Source organism: Vulpes vulpes, chromosome 1, assembly GCF_048418805.1.
Source record: "Vulpes vulpes isolate BD-2025 chromosome 1, VulVul3, whole genome shotgun sequence".
NCBI lineage: Eukaryota > Metazoa > Chordata > Mammalia > Carnivora > Canidae > Vulpes > Vulpes vulpes.
In genome coordinates, this window is record NC_132780.1 from 200,568,983 (window position 1) to 200,589,758 (window position 20,776).

General features: G+C 43.4%; 1 protein-coding gene across 1 annotated transcript; it reads right to left on the reverse strand.

The window, feature by feature from the left end:
- Window positions 1-10,322: 10,322 nt before the first annotated feature.
- On the reverse strand, window positions 10,323-13,867 carry TSPYL1 (TSPY like 1). The gene has a single exon (XM_026005836.2). The coding sequence runs from the start codon at window positions 13,388-13,390 to the stop codon at window positions 12,251-12,253; it is 1,140 nt and encodes a 379-aa protein (XP_025861621.2). The 5' UTR covers window positions 13,391-13,867; the 3' UTR covers window positions 10,323-12,250.
- Window positions 13,868-20,776: the final 6,909 nt, after the last annotated feature.

Below are 20,776 nucleotides of genomic sequence, written 5' to 3' on the forward strand. Positions count from 1 at the left end.
GCACAGAGCCTACTTTAAAAAAAAAAAAAATGGGAATAGTAAGCTCACCCAACCTGTCTTTACCCTCTTCTCAGAGTAACGGTCAATATTGTAATGTAGGTGGGTGACCCTTCTCCGTAAGTTGCTTTCCTCCTTCCTCACCCCCGTTTCCATCTTTCCTTTTTTTCTTCTTTAAAGTGTATTTCATGGACCATTACAGCCAAAAGATACTGAATTTTCAAACAATTTCCCCTAAATTACCCTTAACATATGGAAGGAGTTCTGTCCCTATGACCAAATGAGTCACCACTCCAGGGCTCCAAAGCCCAGAATTAAGTTGAGCAGCAACAGAAGCCCTTCACATTCAAAGAGGATGCTGGGCTAATTGAATTTCTTACAGGTATGAGTCAAGGATGGATCTGGCTTTGGCACCAATGTAGTGTGAAGTTTCATGTGGTAGCCATGAAAATGCACCTTCCAGCCTTCCTAATAAAAGGAGAGTAATTGCTCAAGGGCCTGAATGCTGCACCCTGAAATCTCTAGTCTCCTTTGCATTCCGGCCATACCTCCTATGAGCCCTCCAGCCAATGGCTGAGTGTGGCTAGGGTACGAAGGCAAGACCATTCCTAGAGGATGTGGGACTCAGCCAACAGCTGACTCTGGATGCCTCAAGGAGTCCCTGGTGGCCTTGCTGAATCTTCCTTGGATGGCACAGGAGTCTAGGTCGCTTCCACCCAACTTTCTCTTGCTCCCCTTTTCACTCAATCAGATTTGCTTCCTGGACAGATGGCTCTCCCGTCTTTTTTTTCTGGCTCCCTCCCCATCTCACTCACACAGTCATTTTCCCCTAATAAGACCTTTGTATATTTAATCCCAGCTTGACTTCTGCTTTTCAGAGGATCCAGAATAACATGTTTAACAGATCATTTAAACCCCTTAGTTTCAATTTTTTTATCTCACAAATTGGGAGTCGGGAGACAGAATAGCTGGAAGTGGGGAAAGACTTAGTGCAATAAAAAGAAGTCATGCCTGCATTAAATGACATGATGAGGGGGGGCCCTGGGTGACTCAGCGGTTTAGCACCTGCCTTCAGCCCAGGGCATGACCTTGGGGTCCCAGGATTGAGTCCCACGTCAGGCTCCCTGCAAGGAGGCTGCTTCTTACTCTGCCTGTGTCTCTGCCTCTCTCTGTGTATCTCATGAATAAATAAATAAAATCTTTTTTTTAAAAAAATGACATGATATAGTAGTTAGATGGCTGTACCTTAGAATCACTAGTTCCTTACATATTTTGGAGATTAACCTTTTCAGATATATGATTTGCAAATGTTTTCTCCCATTCTGTAGGTTCCTTTTTACTCTGTTGATTGTTGGTAACACAAAAATTGTAAATGTTAGAAAGTTTTGTGTCAGAATTTGATTAGCATTTGTTTTCATTCTTAGTGCTAGATAATGGTGTATCTTACAATGTTTTACAGTAGATAAAATAAGTTGCTTTCAAAAAATAGTGTTTAGGGATCCCTGGGTGGCGCAGCGGTTTGGCGCCTGCCTTTGGCCCAGGGCGCGATCCTGGAGACCCGGGATCGAATCCCACGTCAGGCTCCCGGTGCATGGAGCCTGCTTCTCCCTCTGCCTGTGTCTCTGCCTCTCTCTCTCTCTCTGTGTGACTATCATAAATAAATAAAAATTTAAAAAAAAAAAAATAGTGTTTAAAACACTGCAGGAAGAAAGGAGGGCCTGGCTTGCTCATTTGGTAGAGCATATGACTCTTTTTTGTTTCAAGTTTTTTTTTTTTTTTTTTAAGGTTTTATTTATTCATCAGAAAGAGAGAGAAAGAGAGACACAGGCAGAGGGAGAAGCAGGCTCCATGCAGGGAGCCCGACATGGGTCGATCCTGGGACTCCAGGATCAGCCCTGGACTGAAGGTGGCGCTAAACTGCTGAGCCACCCAGGCTGCCCTGTTGCAAGTTTTTATTTAAATTCCAGTTAGTTAACACAGAGTGTAATATTGGTTTTAGGAATAGAATTTAGTGATTTATCACTTACATATAGCAGCCAGGAGCATGTGACTCTTGAGTCATCCCCAAGTCGGGGGTGGAGCTTACTTAAAAAACAATAAATAACAGTGCAAATTATTTATATATGTAAAATGGTATTAGGTTCTAGGCTTAAATACTAGATTTTGTCATCTATATATTTAGCACTGGATGATTACTCTGTATGGGACACTGTCCCTCACATTGCAGGGTATCTAGCTTCCCTAATGTCCCTAATGAATACCAGTAATACCTGTAAAAAAAAAAATATTGTAAAAAAAAAAAATAATAACTGGCAGACTTCCAGTTATTGGGAAGAAGCCCACATACACCTTTAGAGTCAGGTTTGTAAATGTTTGTGACTACGATACGGTATTCTCGTTCCTGGTCACTAGAGGGAGGAAGTCGTCTCTACCACAGACCTAGGTCACCACGTACTGAACATCTCAACACAGCCCTTTATTGTGCTAAGGGAAGTTAGAGCTTAGCCTGGTGAAGAGGATGACAATGAAGTTTCAAGTGCTGTTCTAAGTTATCACCCAGTTGACTCAAGCCTCCATAACACATTCTCTACATTTCACAGTGATACCCTGAGTTCTGTGCCATTCAGCAGCCGGATTCCAGAAGGATATAAAACATTTGAACTACTTTGGCTAATTCTGTTCTTTTTTTTTTTTTTAAGATTATAGTTACTTATCTGACAGAGAGAGCATGTGCGTACATGCGGGCTGGGAGGCAGAAGGAGAGGGACCAAGCAGACTCCCCGCTGAGCAGGGGCTCCATCCCAGGCAGTAAGAAACCTCTGCCTGGGTCTCTGCCTCTCTCTCTGTGTCTCTCGTGAATAAATAAAATCTTAAAAAAAGAGATGAAGCAGGAGCAGCAGTAGGGTTTAGGGCAGATGATCCCCAAACATTAGCACGTATCACAATCACCTGTAGTGCTGGTTAAAATACAGTTGCTAGATTCCACTCAGGTTAGATTCCACAGGGCAGTAATGGGGTTCTCAAGATTGCATTTCTAACAAGATTTAAGTGAACCTCACGCTGCTGGTCTGGGGACCACCCTTTGCAACCTACGACATTAGGGTAATGGAGAGTAATAGGTTGAAGCTGAAGAGTCAGAGAAAAAAGGTCCAAATAAGATCAGAGAATCGTCATGTAGCATCTGAATGTGCAGAAGTAAAAAGGGAAACCCAGCAAGAATGTTGAGTATATCAGCACTGCCTACGGTTATACGTCCTGAGCAGATCAACATCTTCAGTGATGAGAGGATAACAAAACTTCTTAGTTTGTAAATTAAGGAAATCTCTAGAGAGCAACTTCTACCTAGAATTGAAGGAGGAAAGTAACAAAAGAAAAAGTATTTCCAAAATTGGGATTATAAATGAAATTATACAGCAAGCAGAAGAACTTGCAAACAGAGTCAGCAGCTTTTTGTTTTTAAAGATTTATTCACGTGAGAGAGCGTGGTGGGGGGTGGAGTCAGAGGGAGAGGCAGATTCCCTGCTGAGCAGGGAGCCCAACTGGGGCTAGACCCCAAGATGTGGAGGTCCCAACATGAGCCAAATGCAAATGCTTAACCATCTGAGCCACTCAGGCACCCCAGAGTCAACAGCTTTTATTTAAGCACAGAAGAAAAGTCAAAATAGTGGAAATGGGCAAATAGAATTCCAATTTTTGAATTCATGACAGTATTTTTAAATTTATGGTTATAATTCACATTCACTAAAATGCATGACTCTTAATTGTACACCTTGACAGGTTTTAACAAATGGGTACGTCTGTGTGATCATCGCCCAAATCAAGATAATGGTGCCTCACTATCACCCCTGAAAGTTTGCTCATGCTTCTTTCCAGTTACTCTACAGCCCTGAGGCAACCATTCTTTGGATTTCTATCACTGTGGTTAAGTTTCCCAAACCACTGAACTTCACATATATGGAGTTATGTAGTATGTACTCTTTTTTTATTGACTGCTAGCACACAGCGAGGTGGGGGGCAGAGGGAGAAAATTTTAAGCAGACTCAGCACTAAGGGTGGACCCAAGTTTGGGGTTCAGTCTCACAACCCTGAGACCATGACCTGAGCCAAACTCGAGAGTCAAACACTTAACGGACTGAGCCACCCAGGCGCCCCTAGAATGTACTCTCTTCTCTGGTATCCTTCACTTAAAGTTTTTGAGGAATCCCTGGGTGGCTCAGCGGTTTGGCACCACCTTCAGCCCAGGGCGTGATCCTGGGGTCCCGGGATGGAGCCTGCTTCTCCCTCTGCCTGTCTCTCTCATGAATAAATAAATAAAATATTTTTTTAAAATAATAAAAAATAAAAATGTTTTTGAGATGCATCCATGTTGTTACATGATCAGTAGTTTGTTCCTTCTTGTTGCTGAGTCATGTGCCATTTATGAATACATCATGATGTACACATTCACCTTTGGTAGACATTGATTTGATTCTAGCTTTCAACTATGACAAATAAAACTGCTATGAACATTCTTATGCTGCAAATAAATTATACTTTAATAAAGAAAACAATGACAAATCCCCAAAACAAAAGAATATCTATTTTTAGTAACATCTTTGGTCACTTAAATGACCAAAGAAAGGGCTAACACACAACAGTGAGGTGGTAGGGATCACATATTTATCACTCAACGTTAGCTACTATCGATATGATCAAGAAAATGTAAATGGATTCAAACTGGGTAAGTACACGGACTAGAAAGCAAGTGGAGAACATACTCATTTCCCAATACTAAGCTGCTGTGCTAGAATCAGAGTCTGAAGCTTAAAGAAATGAAGACTTGGAAATGAAGTTACTACGAGGTCAGAAGACATGTATAGGCTTAACGTGAATCACCCATTCAGTTGCTGTGGCTGGTTCTGCAACGCAAACCTCTGCTCGATTAGTAGACATCATCCTCCAGAAATGTGTGCTGGAATAAAGCCCTTAATGAGAAGACCCATATTTCTAGAACTTTGTAGAGGAGTACATGAATCTGAAGTTTCTATGTATGTGGTCATTTGGGGGTAATGTCCCAACTGGGTCTATCTAGAACTGTAGGAAATAACATCACTGGCAACTCTTCACCATAATTTGTGCTTCCTACTTACTTCCTAAAGTCTCCAGTTACAGAACAATCTTTTAAATATGAGTATTATTGTTACCTTGATAAAAGTTGACCAAAATAATCAATTATTCCTTTATCTGTGTACTTTTGTATTTTCTATTTTTGGTGACTTTCAAACCACAGTTGAAGTAATATTAAAATATTAATACTGCTGTTAAAAAAAAGACTCAACAATGTAAAAATATTACTAAGAAGTTGTTCCCTTTTTTGATAAGGGAAACTGAAAGTACATCAGGTATGGACTGCATCTAGGAGGAATTGGCACACTTTCTAATCCCTCAGCCTAAAGGGGACATCGTTCCTAACTTATAAAGAGGTACCAACTTTGTTTGCTGATGCCCGAGGACAAAGTTAAACTGAGGGTGGGAGTGAGGAGAATAGGTGGATCCATATTACAGAAAGATCCTAAAGAGGCTGTGTTACTCTGAAAGGAAGCTTCCTGGGAGAACTTAAGCAATGACCTGGCTACAGACCAGATTTGCAAATGACATGAAATTAGGGAGGTAAAATTACTCATTAGGAATAATTGATCATCCAAACACAAATAATTAAAATAAACTTAATACAATTTAATAAAAATTAATATAGATACATGTAAAGTGTATCTTCAATGCACAAACTTCAGTGAAGTAGAACATAAAGGAACCTAATTCAGCATCACTTGAATACTTCAAAATTTAACGGTTTGGGCAGCCCCGGTGGCTCAGCAGTTTAGCACTGCCTTTCGCCCAGGATGTGATCCTGGAGACCCGGGATCAAGTCCCATGTTGGGCTCCCTGCGTGGAGCCTGTTTCTCCCTCTGCCTGTGCCTCTCTCTCTCTCTCTCTCTCTCTCTCTCTCTCTCTCTGTCTCTCATGAAGAAATAAAGTCTTTTAAAAAAAATTAAGGGTTTGGTAAAGTTAATCTTACTAGACGTGGAAAGGATAATATTGCTGCCCCAAAAGCTAATGTTCTCACAAGATCCATTTAAGGAAATATACTTTGTAAAGTATAGGTGGTAAGAATTGCAGTCTTACTTTGGATGTTACTTTGTTCGGTTCAGGGCACTTGACTTTAGGAAAAACACTGACATAATGAATCCTGTTTATTAGCATACACCATGGATAAGGAATATTGAAGGATTTTTTATCTAGCCAAGTTTGTGGTGATGGTGGTGGAGGGGGCAGGGAGCTGTTAGGAGGACGGGATTATCTGGGATGATCTTTAAGGACTTAAAAGAACTCTGTGGAACCAGGGTAATTACATTCTGCAAGACTGCATGGGTCAAAATATGGGTGCTGAGAGCCTGCTTGGCAATAGCTGGATGTTACAAGGCAGGGCATTTCTAAGTAAATTTAACAAAACTGGGAAGGGAGTAAGGTTCCCTCACTTGAGGAGTCCAAGGAAAGATTATCCATGATTCTCAAATCTGTACCTTTGTATCTAATTTAACTGGTTTGAGGGTAGAACCTAGATAGCAGAATTTTTTCAAAACTCACCAGCTATTTTTTTTTTTTAAGATTTTATTTATTTATGAGAGAGAGGGCAGAGGAGGAGCAGAGGGAGAGTAACAAGTAGACTGTGCTGAGCATGGAGTCCGACGTGGGGCCTGATCTCAGGACCTGGAGATCATGACCTGATCCGAAACCAAGAGTCAGATGCTTAACCAACTGAGCCACCCAGGTGCCACACTCGCCAGCTATTAATAATGGGCAGTTGGGTTTGAGAAATACTAGGCTAGATAACTATGTAAATTAAATGTGAAATTAGGGCAGCTCCGGTGGCGCAGCGGTTTAGCGCCGCCTGCAGCCCAGGGCATGGTCCTGGAGACCCGGGATTGAGTCCCACGTCAGGCTCTCTGTATGATGCCTGCTTCTCCTTCTGCCTGTGTCTCTGCCTCTCTCTCTCTGTCTCTATGAATAAATAAATAAAATCTTTAAAAAAAAAATAAATGTGAAATTAAAATGGAGAGGAAGATAAATGGAAATTAATATTTATATTACATGCCAGCCATTGTCCTTGGCATTTTCACACTCTGACCTTAGCACAGTGCCTGGCACCTAGTAAACTCTCAAATGTGTTTTCTACAACCTTATAATGGCATTCTCCAAATGATCCTGGGAGATTATTAGTTTATAATACAGGTATCATCATCCCTGTATTGTGGACAAGGAAACCAAAGCTCAGAAAAGGTATTTATTTCGGTTAATGCGTTAGGTAGTAGACTGTAAAACTGTGACTTAATCCCAATTTAAAGCTAGTGTGCCCTGGTCCCTGGCCGGCTCACTCAGTAGAGCGTGCATCTCTTGATCTCAGAGTTTTAAGTTCCAGCCCCATGTTGGGTACAGAAATTACTTAATAAAATCTTTAAATAAATAAAACAAAGCTAGCGTGTCTTCCCTGTCTCTTCAGGCCACTAATAAGACATGTTGGTATTTATAAAAATTAGCAGCTTAAGTGGCCCTTTTTAATAGAACACTTCTTCCTGACCTATTCTCAAAAAACATTACATTAAATGCAAATCCTGAAAAAGTGAAAGCCAGAAAGTAGACATTTTCCTAATGTGGCCTGTCAGGCCTGCAGAAGCTCTCCTGCAAGTCTGGAGAACCCCAGAGGGCAGAGGAAATGGATTAGAGTGGCCCTTCAGAGCTCAAACAAAGCCCTTCAAGCAAACATGCAGAAAGCACTGCTCACAAATACCTCCCTACGCATAATGAGTGGATAAATATGTCACATCCACAATCCAGGACTTCAGCTCTGTACTGAGGCGGGGGAAGTTGGCCCTGAAGGGACAGGCCCAATCTTCTCTGGCACCTTCTCTTTGCCATGTTAATCCTGTTTTCTTGGGCACATGACTGGTTTGAGTATGTGAATTTGCTGAAGAGGAAACATTCAAGGAAAGATACCTCAGTGAGACAGAGAGTTCCTCAAGAGCAAAGACAACCTTAATAACCAAGGCGAAATAATTGCTGCAAGACTGCACTGCAAGGCCACACTACTTTTCAAAAATAAAATATGCTTCAAGTGGTAAGCATTGAATTGACAAATGCTAGATTCAGATTTTTTTCTGGTGTCTGGCCAATTGTTAAATTTTAGAGCCTATGCTAACATACACAAAATGGTAATTTGATGACTGAAATGTTCTTTTCTGAGCTTCATGTACTTTTATAAACCAAATATACATTAAAATTTATTCTAGAAAAACATGAAGATATAGGTTCTAAATATTGTTAAGAGACTCCTTTAAATAACCAATATAATAACGATCAGGGCCAATTTGGGACCCAGATATACTTATATCCATAATTTTACACATTATGTTTTCCAAGGTACTGAGTATGTTGTCTTAGGTACTCAAGGAGAAGCTGATAAGAGACCTTCCATTTTTAGCCTTTTTTTACCCATTGGCCTCTAGCTATACTTTACCCATCTTAAATTTTAGCTAGATAACCCTTGTCTTAAAGTCACAAAAAAATTCATAGGGAGAAAGTTTAATACTCATGTGTATTTTATACACTCTGAGATATTCAAGAAGCCTAAAACCATGCTGTGCGATGTAATTTAAGATTTACCAGTAGCCACAAAAAAGGGTAAGTATTTTTTAGTATTAATCAATATATCAACAGCATTATTTCAATATGTAATCAATATACAAAATTAAGGTATTTTACATTTTTTCCATACTAAGTCCTTGAAATTCAGTGTGTATTTTATACTTATACAGCAGATCTCAATTTGGACTAGACATATTTTAAGTGCTTCGTAGCCACTGGTGGCTAATGGTTACTGTACTGGAAGCACATGTCTAGAGTCTAACTCTCTTCTATCTCCAGTGTAAGTCACCTTAAAATATACAAAAACCAAGCACATATAAGTTGATCCAAAGTTACGTAATGCTCTGGTAAAATGGCAAGGGAGATGTTAAATATATAGGGTTTAGATTTTTCTAATCACTTAAACAAGAAATTTGCTTTTAAGGGCTTTGTAAGATTTTTTACACCAATTTTACAAGTGCCTTGAAAACCATCTTTTGGGACGCCTGGGTGACTCAGTGGTTGAGCATCTGCGATTGAGCGTCTGCCTTCAGCTCAGAGAGTGACCCCAGGGTCCTGGGATCAAGTCTCACATTGCACAGGGAGCCATCTTCTCCCTCTGCCTGTGTCTCTGCCTCTCTCTCTCATGAATAAATAAATAAAATGTTTAGAAAAAAGAAAAAACCATCTTCTTCCCATTACCTCATCAAGTCTTTCTGGGTACTAGGATATTTTGTTCTTTTTTTCCATTTGAGTTTTCACTTTGTCATTCAATATCTGGTAACAACTATGTGCAAAACATGCTAGAAGCAGTGAGAGACACAAAGGATACCCCATCATCTCTTTGCCTTCACAAACTTCCAAACTAGCTAGAAAGGGAAAGAGTGAAAAACCTGTAAAAATGTATTTGCATTTTACTGTATCACTGTTTCCCCAATTCTTTAACAATAAAAGGAATGACTTTATCTTCTTCTTCTTATCTTCCTAATGCCTGACAAAATGCCTTATTAATATTTGTGGAATTCGCTGTTCATGAATTATATATTATTTTCTGGAACAGAAGTCCCTGTAAGTACACCAAGTACTTGAAAAGACATTTCTAAATAAATAAATAGAATAGAAAGAATAGAATAGAATAGAATACATTTCATCTTCTTTAAGGGGAACAGAAAAACTGGAAGGCAGACAAATTATCTCTCAGGCCTTGAAAAATCTGACACAACAGAAGGCAGGGAGGTTTGAAGAAAACAATAAACAAGTTTTTACAGCTGAGAAAGTATGATAGAAGAATTTACAACTTATGATAGAAACTGCTTATTAAATGAGCAAGTGAATAAAAAAAAAGAACTGAATGACCTTAGAATATCACTTACAGAGACAGAAATGGAAGCTTTAAGGAATTAAAGTGGTGGTGCTACACAAGCTATATGGAAAAAAAGTGACATCATGAGTAAGCACTTATAATTGTTAACATTTTAAAGCCAAACCTGTAGCAACAACCCTCCCAACCTTGCAAGGTACAGCAGTGTGCCCTAGTTCCTTACTTTTGTAAGAATGTCTTAATGTCTGTTTAGCTATGTTTAGAACTTTAATAATCCTATAATCTGTTGTTATTGTGAACAATTACTTCATGCATTATTTGTGGGCAGAGTGAAGAATAAGAAATCTAGCAGAGTAACATGCTTTTATTTTACAACACATATAAGGAAAAACAAATATGCCAATGGTACATTTCCAGTTTGACAGAGCAATCTCACAAAGTATATTTAGGAAAAAAGACACATCAATTACACTAAGTTGTTATTACCAGGGTAAATGATCAAGTAAGACACTCAAACCAAACATATGTTGTAGGTTATTTTTTCCATGAAGACAATTCCCAGTCTTCAGAATCTGACAAAACCAACTTATTCAAATTATATTTCTAAGGATACAGTTTAAACAGAAACAAGAAGTCAAAAAATCTCATTTTCATGTAAATCTCTGTATCTTACCAGAAAGTAAAATTGTTATTTTTTCAGCCATTCCCAATTGAAAGCAAAAAGAAAGCCTGTACAGCTCAAATTTCCCCAGTAAGCAGAAAGTTATTTTACTATAAACACTAGAAAAATAACAACACAGTATTAATCTTCTGCATAAATTAAATCAAATGAAAACGAGAAGGCACTCAAAGTTGCTTTGTTTCTTTAAATAACTCTTATCTACGCAATACATTTAACACTCCCAATCTCCTTCCATTCTCCCATGAAAATCCTGAGAAAGTGTTTCTCCTCCCATTACTACTGACAGAAAAAAACCTCTAATTTGAAGGCTCTGTCAGCCAGTCTTACTTAATCTTAGCCCAATTTTTATCTTGCTCATTTTTGACTGTGGTCTTCTGTTTCCCTCGCTCAGGTTACCCATCAAAACTACTACTTCCATCCACCATGTACTAGGTATCCTTTTTCCTTTCATTTAGATGTGTCTCCCTTTAAGCCCTCTAGGTGTCGCTGAAGAGGGCTGAGGGTTGGAAAGAGAGCAGAGGGAAGAGCTTCCAGCGGACTATTTTACAGGACACCTGTCCATAAATAATGAAGAGCTAAAGCCAAATTAAAATAAAAGGCTTGCTTTTGCAGATGCTTTTGAAATATAACTTTTTTTCCTAAAGACACAGGAGACAGATGGAGGGAAAGTGTACTGCCACCCTGGCATCTAATCACATTCAGGGTAAGGAGAAGAGGCACAAGAGGTATACCTAGGTGTTGTGTGAATTTAATAGTTGAGGCTGAGAAAGCCTGGTACTTAGAATGGACATCATCATCCTTGCTCCTGCCACGAGAATGAGGTCTAACTTGTCACTTTAACCACTAGCTTGACATTGTTCTAGATCATGAAAGTGGAGGGAAGAGGGGCTGAGGAATCAAGGAGTTCTTTCGGGGGGAGGAATGGAAAGGTCTTTTGTATGCTGGCAGGAACCCTGGGTCCACCAGCAGTTCTAGGGATTCCTGTTGACCAGAAACAACATAATGGGGCCAACAATAATCTGCAAGGTATTCACCAGTAGGTAGCAGCCCAAGGTGGGCGGGCATGGCCAGTAGTGGGCAGTAGGAGGTGACCACAGGTGCAAGAGGAGCAGTGGGGTCGCATAAATCAGAGACCAAGTGGCGCGTTGCTGCTCCCTCCGCCCCACAAGTGTTGCATGGGCTCCATGCCTGTACTACAGAGCAAGGTGGGCAGAATGAGCCCCTAGGCAAAGCTAGAATTCCAGATGGTTAAGAGCCAGACCAAAGGCCCTGGAAACAAACGGTCCATGCAGTGCACAAAAAGTAATGCAAGTTACAGCATCATTTGCTTGGCTGAGGAGCGACGTGAATCCTGGCCACGCAGCGCGAGCCGGTAATGCAGAACGGCACGACGACGGCCAGTGGAAAGGAAGGAGGGCGGCCTTGAAAGTTTCAATCTTAGGTTGCGAAAACTGAATGCCCGGAGGCAAAAGGTTGTAGAAACGCCAGGAAGGGAGGGAAAAAGAAGGAGGAAGGCATAGCCGTCTCCGTCGTCCAAGCACAGGCCCAGCAGGCGCTGGCAGGGGGCCTTGGGCACACTTCCACGGCAGAGCTCAGCCAGACTGGAATCCGAAGGGCCTGGGGATCTCTACGGGCTCTCTAATCGGGCGACGCCTGGCCCTGCGGACTCCTTCGCGCAACAGGTAATACTGCAGTGGGTTTGGCCACAGATCCTCCTTGATAATTTCTGCAATCTTGTCGGACTCGGGAAGGCTGTGGTCTGAAAACCAGCTGAAGAAGTTGCAGACGACGTCTTGGCTCCTGCGAATGAAGGACTGGGGCTCGTGGCCGCGGCGCCAGGCGATGGGCGTGGACAGAGACACCACGCGGCCGGAGGCTCTCACCTCATACTCCTTGACGATGAGCTTGTTCCTGAAGTAGGGGTTTCTTCGGAAGGAGAACTTGAACTTGCAGCCGGTCCTGGGGCGTCTGAGCTCCTTTACCTCCAAATTGGTTACGTATCTCAGCATCTCTGCGTCCTGGCCGCGGATCATGGGCGCCAGCTGCGGGTGGTTGCGGAAGGCCGTGACCCAGAAGCCGGGGATGTTCTGGATGATGTAGTTTCTCCTCTCCAGGTAGTGGCGACGCATCCGCCCAAACTTATGCTCCAGCTGCTGGAAGGCCCTGTCGGCCTGCGCGTTCACCGTGTCCAGCTCCAGCTGGATGGCTTCCAGGGGGTTCATGCGCGCATCCGGGCTCGAGCGTCGGGGCCCCGCGGCCGCCCCGGCACCCTCCCGCCCGGCCCGCTCTCCCGCTCCCTGCGGGTCTGTCTCCATCCTGGGCTCCTCCTCCTCCGCCGCCGCCGCCGCCGAAGCGAGGCCGTCGCGGGCCGGCAGCTCCGGGGCCGTCTCCTCGGCCCGCACGTCCGACGCCCCCGGAGGGCCCCCCCCACCCGGCCCGCGCGCCCCGGCGCTCCCACACCCATTTTCCAGGCCGCCGTCCGTTGCCACGGACTCCGGTGCCGCTGCCAGGCCTTCGCCAGGGGGCGGGGCCTCCGCCCGCCCCGCTCCGGGCGCTACGCAACCGCGACGCCCGCCGCCTCCCACCGGGGCTGGGGGGCCGCTGTCCGCGGGGGCGGGGGCGGGGGCGGGGGCGGCTCCCCGCTCCTCCGGGAGCCAAGGCGGGGCGGGCGCGGCTGCGGCTGCGGCCCCGTCTGCCGCCGCCGGCCCCGCCGTCACCCCGGGCTCCGCCATCACCTGTGACGCCTCGGCTTCCTCACGGAGCCTCGTCACGGAGCTTCCTCACGGAGCCGCCTCACGGAGCCTCGTCACGGAGCCGCCTCACGGAGCCGCCTCACGGAGTCTCGTCAAGGAGCCTCGTCACGGAGCCTCGTCACGGAGCCTCGTCACGGAGCCTCGTCACGGAGCTTCCTCACAGAGCCGCCTCACGGAGCCTCGTCACGGAGCTTCCTCACGGAGCCGCCTCACGGAGCCTCGTCACGGAGCCTCGTCACGGAGTCTCGTCACGGAGTCTCGTCACGGAGCCTCGTCACGGAGCCGCCTCACGGACTGCGGCGGGTCCGGCTCCCCGCGGGCGCGGTCGGGACTCGGGAGGCTGCAGGCTCGGGGGAAGGGGCCCCGCCGCCCCGTCAGGCCGCTCCGGTCGCGAGCAGCCCGCCCAACCACTGGGGGACGTTGCGCTCCTCACGGCAACCGTCCCCGCCCCCCGCCGGCGTCTGGGGCGCCGGCTCACCCGTCCGTTCGCGAGCGGCTCCGCGCGGTTGACGTCAGGGCCGCAGATCTCGCGAGAGCGCGCGCGGATGCGGCGGGCGGCGCGCGACTGCGGCCTCGGCGGCCCCGGGTGACCGGCGCTCTGCGCGGCGCTGCCCCCCGGAAGCGTGTCGCGCCGGCTTTGCGGTGTATTTTCCGGGCGGGAAGGTAATTTTTTCCTTAAGGAAGAATCTTTGCATGAAGAAGGAACTCCAGGATTTCAGTCGACACCAAGTCTCATGTGCTCAAGAAGTTATTTTGTCACGTAGGGAAAAAAATAAGGTTGCTGTTTTCCACAGATATATCAGTATTACCTGGGGCTACTGATTGGGCAAGTTTTTCCTTATCTTTTTGAACCTAAAGTCTTAAGAAGAATATGTGTCTCTTACATGACACAGTTCTCTTGCTATCTAGAACGTTCTCTTTTTAGGCAGATACTGTTCATCCTCTAAGACACTTATCATAAAATTTTTTTTTAATTTTTATTTATTTATGATGGGGGGGGGGGGCAGAGACACAGGCAGAGGGAGAAGCAGGCTCCATGCACCGGGAGCCCGACGTGGGACTCGATCCCTGATCTCCAGGATCGCGCCCTGGGCCAAAGGCAGGCCCTAAACCGCTGCGCCACCCTGGGATCCCTAAGACACTTACCATAAAACTATCTTGCTGTAGGATGTGCTAGACATTTTAGTTTTTCGTTTTTTAAGATTTTTATTTATTCATGAGAGACAGAGAGAGGCAGACACACAAGCAGACTCCATGCAGGGAGCCCAATGCGGGACTCGATCCCAGGACCACGACCTGGGCTGAAGGCAGGCCCCAAACCGCTGAGCCCCCCCCCCCCCCCCAGGCGTCACAACATTTTAGTTCTTATAAAGAACCCTGTTATGACTTTAATTTTACTCACTGGGGAATTGAGGCAAAGAGACACTGGGTTACTTAACTCAAAATGACATAATAGTAAACCTGGGGCACCTGGGAGGCTCAGTTGGTTAAGTCTCTGACTCTCGATTTTGGCTCAGGTCATGGTCTGGGGTCACAGGGCTCTGTAATGAGCGTGGAGTCTGCTTGAGATTCTCTCTTGCTCTCCCTCTGGCCTCTCCCATTCGTGCTCTCTCTAAACAAATAGGGGTACCTGGGAGGCTCAGTGGTTGAGCATCTGACTTGGGCTCAGGGTGTGACCCCAGGGTCCTGGGATCGAGTCCCATATCGGGCTCTCCGTGGGGAGCCTGCTTCTCCCTCTGCCTGTGTCTCTGCCTCTCTCTGTGTGTCTCTCAGAAATAAATAAAATCTTTAGGGATCCCTGGGTGGCGCAGCGGTTTGGCGCCTGCCTTTGGCCCAGAGCGCAATCCTGGAGACCCGGGATCGAATCCCACATCGGGCTCCCGGTGCATGGAGCCTGCTTCTCCCTCTGCCTGTGTCTCTGCCTCTCTCTCTCTCACTGTGTACCTATCATAAATAAATAAAAATTAAAAAAAAATTTATAAATAAAATCTTTATAAATAAAAACTTTTTTTAAAAAAAAGGTAGATCTGGGATTCCCGGGTGGTGCAGCTGTTTGGCGCTGCCTTCAGCCCAGGGCCTGATCCTGGAGACCAGGGATGGAGTCCCACGTCGGGCTCCCTGCAGGGAGCCTGCTTCTCCCTCTGCCTGTGTCTCTGCCTCTCTCTTTCTGTGTGTCTATCATGAATAAATAAATAAAATCTTAAAAAAAAAAAAGGTAGATCCATGATCTGAATCAAGTAGTTTAATTCAAGAGCTTGTGTTCTCTGTACAAAATGTAAAGTTACACCCTACAAAACATAAAACTATCCTCACTTAATGTCAATTACACAATTATCTCCCTCCTATCCACTTCCCTATCTACAAGCATATTAATATTTGTTAGGAAAGTGCACCAGGATTTTCTTTGTTTAGAGGAAAATCAGTTATTCCTAATACCTAAATTCAATATTTTGTAAACCCTATCAGACCTGTTATCACCTTTTTATAGCATGCATTTTCTGAAATAGTCTTTACTTTTTAAAAATTTATTATTTTTTTATTCATGAGAGACACAGACAGGCAGTGACACAGGCAGAGGGAGAAGCAAGCTCCACTAAGGGAGCCCGATGCAGGACTCCATCCTGGGACCCTAGGATCACACCCTGAGCAGAAGGCAGACACTCAACCACTGAGCCATCCAGGCATTCCAAGTCTTTATTTTCTTGATATGAAATTCATGGATAATATAACCCACCTACACACATTAATAAAAAATAAATGACTCTGATAGAGAAGAGTAACTTATAATAGTGTCTGTTTCAACATGTAAAGGCATTAACATGCCCACATTATAAGAAATGACAAAGTAGAAAGTTACACCTATTGGTATAATCACAATGGATGGAGACTAATACAGGTAGGTTTTACTTGTGACTCAGATACCCTGAGTAGCATTCTTCATGGTGACCAAATCTCGGCTAAGCTTTGGAAAAGAAAAAGGAAGAGGTCCCCTAGATACATTTCTGTTACCAGAATGTGTCCTCCCTCTAAGCACTATCAGCCAGGTGTCAGTCATGACATCGTTGTTAGTGCCTGAGCACGTTGAGAACTTGGTGGTTGTTACTGATTTCATTCCGGACAAACCTCATTTTTAAAAAATATTTTATTTATTCATGAGAGACACCAAGAAAGAGGCAGAAACACAGGCAGATTGAGAAGCAGGCTCCATGCAGGGAGCCCGATGTGGGACTCGACCCCAGGACTTCCGGATCATGCCCCGGGCCGAAGGCAGGCGCACTTAATTGCTGAGCTACCCAGGAGTCTCCTGGACAAACTTTAAATACCATCTGAAGAAGGGATACAGCCTGTAGTTTGAAAATTTTCCATCAAGATCTTTGGAAAAGATCTTTGAAAAAGTGCCAACATCAAAACTTAAATAATTAGTGTCTGTGTCTTTGAAGAAAATCATAGATACACATAGTTGAACACCATTTTAAGAAATATAGCATCATCAAAATAATTGAGGGCAGAGAGGATAATATTGTTTGGAAACTGTTGCAGAAAATTTTCTGACTATGTAGAAGTTTTAGAAATACCTTAACAATTTGTTTTGCTTTTGTTTTTCCTTTTATATATATCTAAGTATGATATTTGATTTACATCTAAATAACTATAAAAGAGCTTTTGAAAGATTAAAAAATACATTGTGTCACAGTTCAAAGTCTTTCTTTTTTGCTCTCTTTTCTTGGTGATTTTTAAATAATACTATGTTTTAGAACTGACAGGGGGGCAGCCCTGGTGGTGCAGCGGTTTAGCGCCGCCTGCAGCCCAGGGTGTGATCCTGGAGACCTGGGACCGAGTCCCGCGTCGGGCTCCTGCATGGAGCCTGCTTCTCCCTCCTCCTGTGTCTCTGCCTCTCTCTCTCTCTCTCTATCATAAACAAATAAATAAATCTTAAAAAAAAAAAAAAAAAAAGAACTGACAGGGTCTTAAATTACATGAAATGCCATAGTTTCCTTCCTGGAAAATTTATTTCACAGTAAAACCTTGGAAACATATTTTCTTTTTACATGTAAAATGATGTTAAGTTCCAGGCTCAGATAAATAAATGTAAGTGTTTTTCCCTCTCTGGAGTGGGACAATTTTGTTGTTGAGGACTTACTGTCGGTATATAGCATTCCTGACAAATAACTTTCTTTTTATTTTTTATTTATTTAACCAACAACTTTGTTTTTAATAACCAAAATATACCTCTGCAAATTTCTAAGACACGCCAAAGGAAGGTACGTCTACTGAGAATCTGTTACCTAGCAGGCATGGTCTTCATACTGATTTTCACTAGAGGAAGCAACTGGTCTTTAAGAAAGTGACATGAACTTTGGAATAGTCTTTCATTATAAATGAAATAGTCTTGTAATTTAAATTGAATCACAATCTTTTACTCCCATTAAGCTATAATTGTTACAAACTAGTCTTCTTAAATGGGGCTTAGAATTGTTACAGTGGCTCCCAATAATAATCAGACCAAAATATCTCAAAAGACCCTGCCTACTCCAAGTTCTTTAGCCATGTGGACTAGTTAGTCATGGACCTGGTTTCAGGTTCTAGCTCTGTCACTCACTATCTGTTTAACTCAGGGAAGTCCTTTCATCTCTCTGAGCCAGTGGATCTCTGTGTTATAGAGATTCTAATACATACTTTACCGGCCTGTTAAGAAGATGAAATAAGACATGTATAAAGACTTTAACACTGTAAGCTTTCAATGAATAAAAGCTAGCAGTATTATTTGTATCATTTTATGCTAATAAAGCTTACCTACATTAAAATTAAACTAGTGTGCAAGGTACAATCAGGCACTAAATTCCACTATAAAAATTGTATTTAGAATTCAGACAAGACAGACATCCATGTGTACTAGGGCGGTCAGTGAAAACTTCATCCAGGAAATGAGACTTGAATTGTACTCTGCTATAGGTAAGAACTGAAAAACATGAAAAAGAGGTGGGGATGAGGGCATAATCACACTTGTTTACTGTTCCAGCTTTCAGCATGCATTCTAGACCTGCACTGTCCATTATAGTAGCCACTAGCCATGTCTGCCTATTTAATTTTAAATTAATTAAAATTAAAAATTCAGTTTATCAGTCACACTAACCACACTGTAAGAACCCAGGAGTAACATCTGACGAGTGGCCACACTATTGGAAAGCATGCATGGCAGAGAGCTCTATTTGACGACCCCGTTTTAAACATATAGTATCCTCGGGCAGCCCCGGTGGCTCAGCGGTTTAGCGCCGCCTGTAGCCCAGGGCGTGATCCTGGAGACCTTGGATCAGGTCCCGCGTCGGGCTCTCTGCATGGAGCCTGCTTCTCCCTCTGCCTGTGTCTCTGCTACTTCTCTCTCTCTCTCTGCATCTCTATGAATAAATATATAAGTAAATAAAACATACAGTATCTTCAAGTTGTAGAAAAAAGGTGGCTTGTTAGAATTTGTTGCGTGCTTTGTGGCAACACAATCAGGGTCCTGAGGGAAAGGGGATGAGGAAATAAAGAAAAGTAAAGAGATAGGGACAGGAGGGACACAGTGGATGATGTCCAAGCAGTGTCAGCTTTATTTAAGGTTCTACAACATTATATAGCATAAGCAAAACAAAGCTAAGGAGGTATCTATTTTTAGCATGTTTGTGAAACCCTCCAAGGTTCCCCTTTATCAGTATGTAAGACAGACTCACAGGTGCCAGAAGACCTTCGCTAATAGATAAGCTTGTTGCTCCAGATGTACATACTTCAAAGGAGTATTAGATATGGTTAACAGACCAGCAAGGACGGCACAGACCCTTATTTAAATTTATGACCAGGCCAGAATAAATTTTATCTATTGTGTTATGTGGGCGATCTCGTACAAGCAAGCCCTGAGAACCATTGCTCAAGCCCTTTCTCAAGCGTCAACCAACCCTTTAGGCTCTCGAGCCTTTTGAGTGAATGAGGGACACAAGTCTGGGCCTGGTTTGATTTAGTTACTCCAGCTAGCCCGTGGCCGCCCACAAGAATTAAAATGCCATTCCACAGATATAAAGTCTTAAGGAAAAAAAAATCACTTATTAAAATTTGTGCTTTCAGTTAGCATTTTTTGAAAAAAAATTATGTATTTATAGTGGGAATACTTTCACTAGAAATATTTATGTTTCTCATAATATGAAAAAGACATCTAAATATTATGCTCCTTCACTATAAAACTTACCAATTTAAAATAATTTACAAAAGTGAGCCATTACTTTAGAGGGAAGAATGAAGCTAAACAAATCAAATTCAGGAAGCATTAGTTTAAAAATTTATATAATTAGGTTAATCATTTAAGCAACCAATAAAATGTATGCTTAGTGGGACAAGCCCCCAACTGTACTTTTAGTAAAGTGAAATAATGTAAAAGAAAATAATGAATGTGAAACAATGAGAATAATTATGTGGAATTTTACATCCATGTGAGTCACAGTGATTTGTTTGGTACAATACCAAAAATGGACAGTCAAGCCATTTAATAAACATGTCTTTCTTATTTGAAAGCATCTCAAAATGCTACGGTTAAGAAATGTCATCCAAGGGAAAATATGTCCATGCACTTTCTAGATACCATGAAGTTCAGGTAAGTAGCTAAATCCCATAAGTGTTGTAGCCATGAATTCGTGTTGCCCTGTTCATTAAAACTCCAAAGCCTCAGATGTAATCTTACAAAAATAATGTGATTTTGTTGTAGAGTCCCACGGTCAAAAACCTTTCTTACAACAGTCAGACTTTGATGATTTAAAAAAGTCTTGTTTTAAAACAAGTTGCATCTAAGTCATTTACTACTTTCCACGTAAAAATTAATATGAGAAGTTCCTAGTATGGTCTCTAACTTGATACTTCGGTTGTTATAACACTTCATCTGTCAGCTGAGAACTCTGACTTGTGAATTCTTTGGCTCTAACACTATGTTACAACTTCCTTTAGTTTGTAAGCAAACCTTTCTGCGCACATCTGATTTTAAAACGTGCAAAGCTGATTTGGAAAGAGACGGTCATCCATCGTTTGGCCACTAATACTGATCCTCCCAAGGTGAAGGTGGAATCCACCTTCATGATCAGGTGTCCGGTGTCTGCTCACCGCCCCTCACCGCCCCTCAACCCGCTCACCCCCCCTCACAGCCCCCACCCCCGCTCACCCCCCCTCACCCCCCGCTCACCGCCCCTCACACCCTCTCACCCCCCAACCCCTCACCCCCGCTCACCGCCCTTCATCCCCCCTCACAGCCCCTCACCACCTCACCCCCCTCACAGCCCCTCACCCCCGCTCACCGCCCCTCACCCCCCTCAGAGGCCCTCACCCCCGCTCATCGCCCCTCACCAT